This window comes from Myotis lucifugus, unplaced genomic scaffold (genome assembly GCF_000147115.1).
Source record: "Myotis lucifugus unplaced genomic scaffold, Myoluc2.0 scaffold_12, whole genome shotgun sequence".
Taxonomy (NCBI): Eukaryota; Metazoa; Chordata; class Mammalia; order Chiroptera; family Vespertilionidae; genus Myotis; species Myotis lucifugus.
The window spans coordinates 4,526,337-4,538,538 of record NW_005871060.1 but is presented as its reverse complement, the minus strand read 5'-3'; the positions used below and the strand labels follow the sequence as shown (position 1 = coordinate 4,538,538).

Here is a 12,202-nt window from a genome sequence, read left to right as displayed (position 1 = left end):
AGCCAGGTGACAGGTGTTTTTTTAAAAGAGGAAATTTACTAAAGTTGACAGTAGTCTAATTTTATATTTGCTGCCAGCCTGGAATTTGTGTGGTGGCATTAAAAAAATTATTATCGCAGATATTTGAATGTCCTTTTCTATTTTGTAAGTAATCCTAAGGCAAAGATAAAAAGTACTGCTGTTGTATAGTTGAGCTCTCTTTTTTAAAAAAAGTGTTTCTACCATGTGGATAGTTTGCTTATATTGAATTGCTCTTTGGGGAAATAGGAGATTAGTACTTTTATTCTTTTTTTATATGTTGAATATCAGAAGACATTTTTAAAGCAGACTGTAGTGATTTATTTTTTCTTTATTAAAGAATCGTTAACAGATGTTGGTTATACACCAATATAGATATAAATACTTCACTGTTTAGCACAGCTCTTTCATTTTAATGGCAGGGTATCTTGTCTACTAAGCCAATGCCTTGTGATTTTTAGAGGTAATGAGTTTGAGAATCCAGGGTTACATAGTGATCCTCAGCTGATAAAACTTTTGTGACAGTTATCTCTGGGTTAAGGCAGAATTTGAATGTATTCTATAATGGATACAATTTGGTTTTCTCCTGTTCAGGATTCTAAAGGAAAATGCCCTCTATTATCTGTTGTAGGTCCTCAGAACGGTTGGAATGATCCTCCAGCTTTGAACAGAGTACCCAAGAAGAAGAAGGTACTAGAAAAAGTTATCTGTCCAGTTGCCTACAGATGTTCTGTTAATCATATAGCCACTTGGAGCACACCACACTTCACTGATCCTTTTAAAGGCAGAGCTTACTGTTTGATACATTTAAAGTGTATTTCAGCTTACATCTTCGAATTGATGAAGGAAAGGAAAGAAAGTAGAAAACAGTATAGTGCCATGAATAAACCTCTGAGTAGGCAAAATATAAATTCCCAACAGATCTCTTTGAAAGAGTAAGAAACAAAATTTCAGGCTTCTCAAAAATTTTTTTAGGAGTTACTTTGGTTTTGGGGTTTCAACAGTAATCATAAATTTAGTAAATATATTTTGTCTATCACATGCAATGTGAATGAAGAAATATCCTATAGCTGAGCATTGTTTAGATGTCAATAACGATTGAGCTGTTAGAGCCCAAGATAATATTTTTCTTTTCTTCTTTCTCCCCAAGCCATTTTCTACTTTTTCCTCCTAGTGATCTCTTTCCCCCAAATATAGTAATATGAGGCCATAACATAAAATTGGGAGATAGTAAATCAGAAAGAAAACCCAAAATTTAGTTATAATCAGAAACTTAATCTGCTACTTTTTATGTGATTGTGACAGGCAATAGTATTACATTGCGATATTATTTATTTATTTATCCTCACCCAAGGATAATTTTCCATTTATTTAAGGATAATTTTCCATTTATTTTTGGAGAGAGTAGAAGGGAGGGAGAGAGACAGAGAGAGAGAGAGAGAGAGAGAGATGTGAGAGAGACACATCAATTGGTTGTCTCCCACACATACCCTGACCAGGGACAGGAATCAAGCCTGCAACCGAGGTATGTGCCCTTGACTGGAGTCAAACCCGGGACCCTTTATTCCTCGGGTAGTTGCTCTATTCACTGAGCCAAACCGGTTAGGGCTACATTGCAATCATATTAAACACACAAACATATTTGGCATATCTGAATCTAGTATTATTAGATAAAATTCTCCAGACTTTAATATCCTCTTTAAAAAACACCTTGGTTTTGGCTCCTCATGATGGGAGTGAGTATGGAGCAAATGGGGAAACTGAGAGGTCTAGGTTTGAGCCCTTCATCCCTCTTAGCCAGATTAGCTCTACTTTTGTTTTACTCTAAAATTCTGCATAACATTTCATTTGAAAATATTCTATTTAAATGTTTTTAAATCATGGAATAGTCTAACTCCCTTATTTAAATTTGAGGGAATGTTGCTATTATTTGTTTTCTTATTCTTGTTGTCTTTTATTATGATCTTTTAAAAGATGCCAGAAAACTTTATGCCTCCTGTTCCCATCACATCACCAATCATGAACCCCATGGGTGATCCCCAGTCACAGATGCTGCAACAACCTTCAGCTCCAGGTCCACTGTCAAACCAACCTTCATTCCCCCAGCCACATCTTTCAGGTGGCCAGCCCTCCTTCCATGGCTTACAGCAACCCCTTGGTCAACCAGGCATGCCGCCATCTTTCTCAAAGCCCAATATCGAAGGCGCTCCAGGAGGTCCTATTGGAAATACCATCCAGGTAACAGTAAAAATTTGTAGAAGTGGAACAGGAGAGGACTCTATTTCAGTAAACTTATTTTAATGTGTTAACTTTTATGGCTACACTTTTATCAGTGAACATGCAAATTTGGTTTCAATTTAGACAAACTGAATAAAAAATAGTAATGCTTTTTAAAAGATTAATTATGTATGTATATTATTTTTCAATTACATGACCATATACAAACTTTCTAGAAGAGGCTTGTATATTTGCTAGTGTATGTTTCCAGTAGCTTAGTAATTGCAATATACCTAATCAGTAGGCACAATTTCAGTTGAATCCGTATTTGCCTTCAAGGTGGTTAAGCATAAGCTGTTTTCAAAGGTGTATCCCTTTAAATTATAAAATAAAAATGTAATGAGTTACATTTTTTTTATGTATAAGAACTAATTATATAGAGCCTTATCTTCGGATGGAGATTAAATTTACATTTGCTTTTCACATACAAATTGCTGGTTGGCAGGATTTTATTTTATTTATTTTTATTTTTATTAGTCCTCACCTGAGGATATTTTTCCATTGATTCTTAGAGAGAGTGGAAGGGAGAGGGAGAGACAGAAATAATGATGTGAGAGAGACTGATCTATAGGTTGCCTTCCACATGCATCCCGACCAGGTCCAGGAACCTGCAACCAAGGTACGTGCCCTTGACTGGAATCGAACCTGGGACCCTTCAGTCCGCAGGTCGACACTCTATCCACTGAGCAAAACCAGCTAGGATGACAGGGTTTTAGATGATGAAAAACCTATTACATTTACATATAACTGATTTAGACATACAAAGATAAACATTTTGATCTGTTCGTGAAAAGTAAAGAGCCTGGGCCAAAGTTTAACATAAGATGAACAAATTCCTGTCCAAGTATAAAACTAGTTCTTCTGTTTTTGTCTTTGACTCATTGAACTCGAATTTGTAACGATTGTATCTCTATCATAAAAATATGCTTTTTTATTAAGAGAGTTCTGCCTAAGGAACTTCTACATATTAATAGTTGCATTATAAAAACCAGTGTTTTGATGGAGGTAAGAGGACTTGCTTTTTTCCACAAGAACATAAGTTATAAATATGTGTTGTTAATTTTTTATGATTACAAGTCTATGTTAGTTTGGGAAACTACTCAGCCATTCACTTTGGTGTAGACATGGGTGCTCATGCCCTACTCATCTAGACTAGAACCTTAGTTACCATTGAAAAGGAAAGCTATTAATATTCTTTTTCTTCGAACCTCTTTTTCAAATCTATCCCCAAATCTCTCTCAACTACCTTCTTTCTCAACATTTCCAGTCTGATCCACGCTACCTTCACCTCCAGTCTTCAGCAATGCAGGAGCTTCGAATTGGTCTGCCGGCATTTACTTCACCCAACTCTAATCTGGTCTTGTCTCCTGTTTGCTTAAAACATTACAGCTTCCCATTGTTCTCAGGATAAAACCCAAAATATTTCACTTGTCTGTAAGGATTCAGTTCATACTCCTCCTGCTCCTCTGCTCTAGCCACACTGGTCTTTTTGTAGTCCCCTTGTGTCACGATCCTGCCTTTGTACATGTTCTTCCTCAGTCTGGAAACATCCGCTTCCCCACCGCTCACCCATATAACTGCTTTACTCCTGCTTATCCTATAATCCCTGAAGAGGGCCTTCCCTTAATTAAATTTCAGTTATATTGTCTGTTGGCTTACCGCAGGTGCTATTTTACATATATTTATTACATTTTTAAACTTTCTCTTTTATTAGCCTGTAAACTCCCTGAGGGCTGAGATCATTTCTGTATTGGCTCATTAGTACATAACTAGTGCCTGGGCCATAATTGCCTAATATTTTTTGAATGAATGAGCTAATATATCAAAACTTTAAAAACTTACACATTCCTTCTTTGTTTTTCCATTTTTTACTCAGTAACATCATGGTCTTTTCTATCCTAACCTTTGGCTTAATCTTCCAGTTGGTTAATAGCCCTCTAAAACAGTGGTTCTCAACCTGTGGGTCGCTACCCCTTTGGCGGTTGAATGACCCTTTCACAGGGGTCGCCTAAGACCATCCTGCATATCAGATATTTACATTACGCTTCATCACAGTAGCAACATTACAGTTATGAAGTAGCAACAAAAATAATTTTATGGTTGGGTCACAACATGAGGAACTGTATTTAAAGGGCCAGAAGGTTGAGAACCACTGCTCTAAAAGTAAACCAAAGAATAGAAGAATGCCAGGATAAACAAAAATGAGCCAACATGCAGAGTAAACAGCTGCTCTAACTAGCCAACTTTTTAAATGCCTTGTTCTTTTTATTTCTTACTGGCACAGCTCTACTTCCCATTGGTTAATATACAATAGTGATCAATATATGTTCCATAATTAAGTAAATAATTTATATCCAATCCTGTTTTTAAGAATCAAAGCTGTAGAAGGAGTAGCTGTATCTTCTGGATATCTGATTTTCATTTTTACTCATCTCAGTGATTTTGTATATTAAATTTCATTTGGTTTTGAATAGCCTGTCTATAAGGTAGTTGGTTTCTCTGTATCGCAAGGTTTCAGGGCTTTGTGTATACAGGTAATTTCTGGTCATTTCTACTCATTTTGTGGTATATTTCTTCCAGCATGTGCAGGCTTTACCTGCAGAAAAAATTACCAAGAAACCTATTCCAGATGAGCACCTCATTCTAAAGACCACATTTGAGGATCTTATTCAGCGCTGCCTCTCTTCAGCCACAGACCCTGTATGTATTTTTTCTCATATTTTGCCCAATTAAAATAAGCCTTTATTAAATTTTTCTATAATTACTGCTTAACATCTTACAAGATATATCTTAAAGTTTCTACAAAAATAATAAAGCTAGTAGCACTTAACATAGTTCGCTTTACATATAAAAATGTATTTAAATACTTTTTACATATATTTATTTAATCCTCACAACAACCTCATGGTGGGTAGAGTTGTCAACTTTATTCTACAGATGAGGAGATTAAGGCAAAAAGCAGTAAGTAACAACCCAGGTCTGAGCCAGCATTCAAACCGAGGCTGGCTCAGAAGTTATGCTCTCAACCACTGTGTGTACTGCTTCTTGTCAGCAAACCTCACGCTCGGCACATGAATAGGACAGAATAGTGGTGTGCAGGAAATTCAGACTGGGATCTCTTTCCGAGTTTACATCGAAGCTTTTAAAAGTAGATAATCTTATACATAACTTTGCAAAGATCTTAAAAATAGTTAAATGTTGTAGATATTGGAGTTATATTCATAGTTAAAGCAACTGATTTTATTTAGTTTACTTAAAGGATGCCTGTGAATTGGCAACAACAAAAACTCCACAAAGCCAGTTTTGTTTTAGATGAAATTTCAATTTCTGCCAAAAAACATTGAATAGACTTATTTAGCCACTGGCCACTTGTCTGCTTGAAAAACAGCTTCTGGAATTTGTTGTTTCATCAACATTGAGTATTAATGTGTGCAGCCTTCTGCTGGTCTTTTGGAAAGCAATTCCTTGAACTCAAAGTGTTGGGAAAGCAGAGGCAGGGAAGATTTAATGTAAACCTTAGTGTCTGACTTTTTTTTTTAAGTCCTTACCCGAGGATATATTTTCCATAATTCTAGAGAGAGAGGAGGGGAAAGGGAGAGAGAAAAAACATTGATGGGTTGCCTCCCATTCTCGCCCTAACGGGATCAAACCTGCAACCTACTATGTGCCTTGACTGCAAATTGAACCCATGACCCTTCGGTGCACTGGATGACCTCTAACCAAATGACTAAGCTAGTACAGAGAGGGAGGTGAAGCTGATAGCCAGGTAAACACTATCGCTATGCACACCTCTAAATAGACAGGCCACAGTCATTCAAAAACAGAAGCATCTCCATAAAATATGTGGGAAAACTCCAGTCCTCCTTCAGGCATGAATCAGTATAGAGAGGTTGGGAGGACACAGAGTTCATGGCCCAGCTCAGTAACTTCTAGGTCACCATGCCATCTTCCTTCTGGGTCCACAGGAGCCTTAGGCAGAAGAGAACCACAAAAGACAAACTGTTCCAGTAATTTCTATAATTAGTTGGAGAGAAGTTCTAATATCCTTTCTTGCCCAGCTACCCCTGCCCCTGCCCCCTTGGGCTCTGTGAGATTAACTTTGAACAGGGACTATAAAGGTTCCCCTCCACATAAGTCCTTTTCAATCAGTAGTTGGAACCATTTTTTAAAATTTGATTTGAGAGAGGGTGGAAGAGAGAGAGAGAGAGAGAGAGAGAGAGAGAGAGAGAGAGAGAGAGAGAGAAGGAAACATTGATGTGAGACACATCGATCAGTTACCTCTCCAACATGCCGGGACTGGGGATTGATCTTGCAACCAAGGTATTTGCCCTGACTAGGAATTGAACCCGTGACCTTCTGGTGCATGGGACAGTGCTCCAACCAACTGAGCCACACTGGCCAAGGGCAGTTGGAACCATTTTTATAGTATGGCTTTATTCCTATTTTCACTTTAATTATGTCCAGACAACACAAAGGAATTTTGCAGCACAACTTAGTTTGTGATGTTATTCTCAGTGGTTTCATCTCTTCCTCTCTCCTCTTCTGACATGCTGACATTCCTTCCTCACATATACCAGAGCATCTCAGCATCAGGGACTTGTGCTTGTTGCTCCTTCTGCCTGGAGCTCTTCCCCCACATAACTGCATGGCTCACTCCTCACTTGTTCCAGGCTCTGCTCCAATGTCCCCATTAGCCATCAGCCTTTCTTTACCACCCCCACTCCCAACACCTCCAGCCCCCTCACCCTGTTAACTTTTCTTTATGGCACTCATCACCATCTGCCATAGAACATATTATTTATTTAGTATATTTCCCTACCCAATAGAATATGGGCTCCATGAGACATAAGTCTGTATCCCCAGCATGGCACATAGTAGGCACTCAGTAAATATTGAAGAACAGTGGCAGGTCTAAAGCTGTTGCATAATGTAGATCATTAAGTTAATTTTAAGTCTTTCATTTTAGTTGTTTTTTTAATATAAATACTAGAGGCCTGGAGCATGAAATTCGTGCATGGGTACGGTCCCTAGGCCTGGCCTCAATCAGAGCCATATTCCCTGGCTACCAGCAACCGGCCCCACTCCCTGCTGCCACCCACCCCCAGTTCCCCGTTCGCCATCGGGTGATCGGAGCCTGCTGGTAGGGGGAGGGACCAAGAGATTGGCCGGCAGGCCCTGATCACCCAATCATCAATGATAAGAGAGAATCATTGATGGCTGCCTCCTGTATGCACACTACTGAGGATCAAACCCACAACCTAGGCATGTGCTCTTGACCAGAATGGAACTGGGGACCCTTCAGTCCACAGGCTGACGCTCTATCCACTGATCCAAACTGGCTATGGCCATTTTGGTTTTAGAGTAGTTTTCTCTCACTATACCTGTAATATTAGGGTGGGGTGGGGGAATCTCCTTAACTTAAGAACTAATTTTACTACTTCCCTCTTTGTAGTCTTAAGTTACCAGATGATAATTTTAATTTTTTTATTGGTGTTTTAAAGGCTCAGAAAGAGGCAGGATTAAACATACCAAATAACTAATATTTTTGGAAGGTTAAAACAAGATCTTAGTTCACTTATATGTTTGCTTTCTAGCACCCATAATTTATAATAATTGTACTTAGACATTCTTTTCTGTAGTATACTGACCCATTGCTGCCTTCAGATGGCCCTGCCTCTTGCTTGTGGAAATAGTGCACCAGTACATGCACACACCTTGTCCAGTGAGCTTGCAGTCCACATGAAATCCAGCCAGTACTCTGTTTGTGCCATGGAGGGAAGAGGCTCATCCTCTCGCCTTCCTCCCATTAAGAGATTACTGACTTCTGTCCTAATAATCTGATCAAGTTTCTCAGCATAGTTGCCTCCCTTTCTTTATAAAATGAAGCTGTTGAACATCATGAGTGTAAGGTTTAGTGAAATGAGATAGGACAATTTTTTGGGATAAAAGTTAATGTTCAAATATAACATATCTGTTTTTCTTCTCCTGCAGCAAACCAAAAGGAAGCTAGACGATGCCAACAAACGCTTGGAGTTTCTGTATGATAAACTTAGGGAACAGACAGTAAGTTTGTGGGGGGAAAAGAAGGATTTATGATAGTCATTTATTCCCAGTAGCTAAAATAAGCATCTGATCAGCACTGCGTGTAGTGTGCTTGGGGACAAACTGTCTTGTTAAGGTAATTGGCCTTCTGTTTGTTTTATATGTCCCTTGAATAAAGAAATCAGAGTAGGAAGATACTTTGTTTTCCAGAGACCAAATCTGTAGTCTTTCTTAGTCTGAGATTCCTGATCCTTTTCTTCTAGCACACCTATTACATAAAGGCGAAGTCACACGTAGCCACAGAGGAGCAGGTTAATGTGTTGTAACTATGAAGATAGCCAACAGTAGGAAAAAGGCAGTTGTCTGGTCTCTTGTCCCCACCTCTCCATTCCTTTTTAGAATAGCTTGGCTTTATTAATGAAAGCACTAGGACAGAAAAAAAAATAACTCTGGGACTTCTTTATATTTTTGCATTTCAGCATTCCCCTTTCCCATTTCTCACACCGATCCCATCAGATAAAAATAACCATTTATCTCATGAGAACCAAATCAAAGAAAGTTGCTCTAACAGTGGTAGTTGTGTGGTTGATCCATGGACTGATCCAAAATAAAGTCTTCCCTCAAAAGTGTGGACATGTAAGCCAAGTAATGAAAAAAACTGACAGTTTTATGGTTTTAAGAGATGACAGGATTCTGAAAAGCAGTTAAGAGTAGATAAATTTAGTACCTGATGAGGAATTTTGCCCTACTAAGGGAAACAGATCAGAAGTTCAGGATCTCTAGTGTAGACAAGATTTAGGAATAAAATGGGTCCTTACATTAAGATATCATGATTAATAATTTTTTTTTTAAGGTGTGAGGCTATTTCTAAAATAATTGAAGAATTAAAACTCTTAAGTAGAGAGAGACCTTAGCATTTCAGCATAGGGAGAAAATCTGGCTTTTCTTACAAGAAAAGTCTGGCTTATCATACATGTTTAATTCATAAATTATTTCCTTACATATCATTTTTTCATGGTTCTGTTTTATAACTTAAGTGTTGCTTGGTCTAAAAAACTATTTCTAGAAGTGCTAAATGGTTTATATATTTTTTATAATGTTTATATTAAGCTCCTTTTAAATATCATGGTTTAATGTCTGTAGAGGATCTCATGGGGATTCTCTCCTAATTTAATTACTTCTCTTGGTTCCATCTTTATTTCAGCTTTCACCCACCATCATCAATGGTTTACACAACATTGCAAGGAGCATTGAAACCCGGAACTACTCTGAAGGCTTAACCATCCACACCCACATAGTCAGCACCAGCAACTTCAGCGAGACCTCTGCTTTCATGCCAGTTCTCAAAGTTGTCCTCACCCAGGCCAATAAGCTGGGTGTCTAAAAGGACAGCTTCACTCCCAGACACTATTGCCATTTTCCAAAGAAACATGTTTTAAAATGATAAAATATGGACCAATCCTCATTAGCATGTTTCCATAGCATTTACACTATTTCTGTAGAGATACTCACCTTAGAACTGCTCCAAACCCCGGTGCTTTGTTTTGTTTTAGTCTTTTATTGCCCATGATGATTTTCTTATGCAAATAGCGTATTTCTTGAATTACACATAGTATTTTCCTGATGTATTCTGATAAAATGTGGTTTTAAAACCCTTAGTGTATTTTTGGAAAAGGAGCATCTGGTTATGCATAAAGCAGAGCTAAAAGTTCTTTCATGTCCTCCCTACTTCCTCCGTGTCAATCAGATTAAAGTGTGTAATCTTATTTTAAGTGTATGTAGTCTTTTTTTAAACAGCTGCTCAGTTTGCTTTAATCCTTTATTTGTGTCTCGTTTCATTCTGGTCCTGAACAAATGATTAAATCTAGAGCCTGCTACATAGATTTTATTTTAGCAAATATTAATAAAAAGTGGGAACACTAGCTAGTATCTATTAGGAAAAGACTGAGCGTTTTCACTCTGTAAAGTGCATTGAGCTTTATTAATAAACTAGAGGCCCAGTGCACTGGGCAGGGGTCGGGGGGGAGGCGGGGGGAGGCGGGTCCCTCAGCCCGGCCTGCGCCCTCTTGCAGTCCAGGACCCCTCTCACAATCTGGGATCCCTCGCTCCTTACTGCCTGCCTGCTTGCTCCTTACTGCTTGGCTCACTGCTCCTTAGTGGCAGGCTCCTTACTCCTCGGCTCGCTGCTCCTTAGCGCTGCCGCAGAGGCGGGAGAAGCTCCCGCCACCACCACCGCGCTCGCCAGCTGTGAGCCCGGCTTCTGACTGAGCGGCGCTGTCCCTATGGGAGCACACTGACCACCAGGGGATGGCTCCTGTATTGAGCGTCTGCCCCCTGGTGGTCAGTGCGCATCATAGTGACCGGTTCTGGTTGTTCCACCGTAACGATGGCTTAGGCTTTTATTATATAGACTAGAGGCCTGATGCACGAAATTCATGCAAGAGTAGGCCTTCACAGCCCCAGCTTTGTCTGGAAGGTCATCCAGATGGTCATTCCCCTGTTTGGCCATTCAGTCGATTTGCATATTATGCTTTTATTATTATAGACTAGAGGCCCGGTGCACAAAAATTTGTGCATTGGGGGGGGGGTGGTGGTCCCTCAGCCCGGCCTATGCCCTCTTGCAGTCTGGGACCCCTCGGAGGATGTCCACCTGCTGGCTTAGGCCGGGATCGGGCCAAGCTGGCAATTCAAACATCCCTCTGGCAGTCTGGCAGCCCTCGGGGGATGTCCACTTACCAGCAGGGAGCAGGCCTAAGCTGCAGTCGGACATCCTTAGCGCTGCTGAGGAGGCGGGAGAGCTCCCACCACCACTGCTGTGCTGGCAGCCCATCAGCCTGGCTTGTGGCTGCCCAGAGCCCCCCCTGTGGGAGCTCACTGACCACCCAGGGGGCAGCTCCTGCATTAAGCGTCTGCCCCCTGGTGGTCAGTGTGTGTCATAGTGACCAGTCATTCCCATTCTGCTGTTAAGGTCAGTTTGCATATTACCCTTTTATTATATAGGATAGAGGCCTGGTGCATGGGTGGGGGCCAGCTGGTTTGCCCTGAAGGGTGTCCCGGATCAGGGTGGGGATCCCGCTGGGGTGCCTGGCCAGCCTGGGTAAGGGGCTGATGGCTGTTTGCAGCTGGTCACACCCCCTTCAGGGTGGGGGTCCCCACTGGGGTGTCTGGCCAGCCTGGGTGAGGGGCTGATGGCTGTTTTCAGGCTGGCCACACTCCCTTTAGGGTGGGGGGGGATCCCCACTGGGGTGCCTGGCCAGTCTGGGTGAGGGGCTGAAGGCCATTTTCAGGCTGGCCAAGCCCCCCGGAGACGGAAGCTCCCAGCCTCTCCTTTTTTTTTTTTCTTTTTTTTATTCTGGGATTTATTTACCTTCTATAATTGAAACTTTGTTGCTTTGAGTGGAGCTCAGAGCCGCCCGCAGCAGGTGGGAGGGAAGCCTCCTGCTCGCTCCAGCTCCGTGGCCACAGCGGGCTGAAAGCAGGTATCTGGGGTTTATTTACCTTCTATAATTGAAACTTTGTTGCTTTGAGTGGAGCTTAGAGCCGGCTGGGAAGCTTGGCTTCCTCCATCATTGGGGCAACCAAGCCTCCTGCTTGCTCCAGCTCCGTGGCTGCCGGCTGCCATCTTGGTTGGGTTAATTTGCATATAGTTGCTCTGATCGACTGGTGGGCGTGGCTTAAGGCATAGCGAAGGTGCGGTCAATTTGCATGTTTGTCTTTGTAAAAAAATCAATAAAATATATTTAAAAAAAAAAAAAGATTGAAGTGTCTCTATTTTATATTTAAAATTTGTTCATCCAATTTTTTTAAAGTACCTATAGCTCTGAGATTTAAGTCCAGAAAGAAAACTTTAATTTCTGTCAGCCTC

At 40.6% G+C, this 12,202-nt stretch overlaps 1 protein-coding gene across 27 annotated transcripts in view; it reads left to right on the top strand.

Moving 5' to 3' along the window:
• SEC31A (SEC31 homolog A, COPII coat complex component) overlaps positions 1 to 10,103 on the top strand; it is an 87,049-nt gene extending 76,946 nt beyond the window's left edge. For 26 of the 27 annotated variants that reach the window (XM_023750350.1, XM_023750349.1, XM_023750356.1 and 23 more), the window contains 5 exons: positions 650 to 708; positions 1,993 to 2,256; positions 4,876 to 4,995; positions 8,287 to 8,358; positions 9,542 to 10,103. In XM_023750350.1, coding sequence (XP_023606118.1) covers positions 650 to 708; positions 1,993 to 2,256; positions 4,876 to 4,995; positions 8,287 to 8,358; positions 9,542 to 9,721 — 695 coding nt within the window. In that variant the 3' untranslated portion in view covers positions 9,722 to 10,103. Of the gene's footprint in view, positions 1 to 649; positions 709 to 1,992; positions 2,257 to 4,875; positions 4,996 to 8,286; positions 8,474 to 9,541 lie in introns of all 27 variants that reach the window. The other variant, XR_002828158.1, reaches the window with a different exon arrangement.
• The last annotated feature ends 2,099 nt before the right edge of the window (positions 10,104 to 12,202 follow it).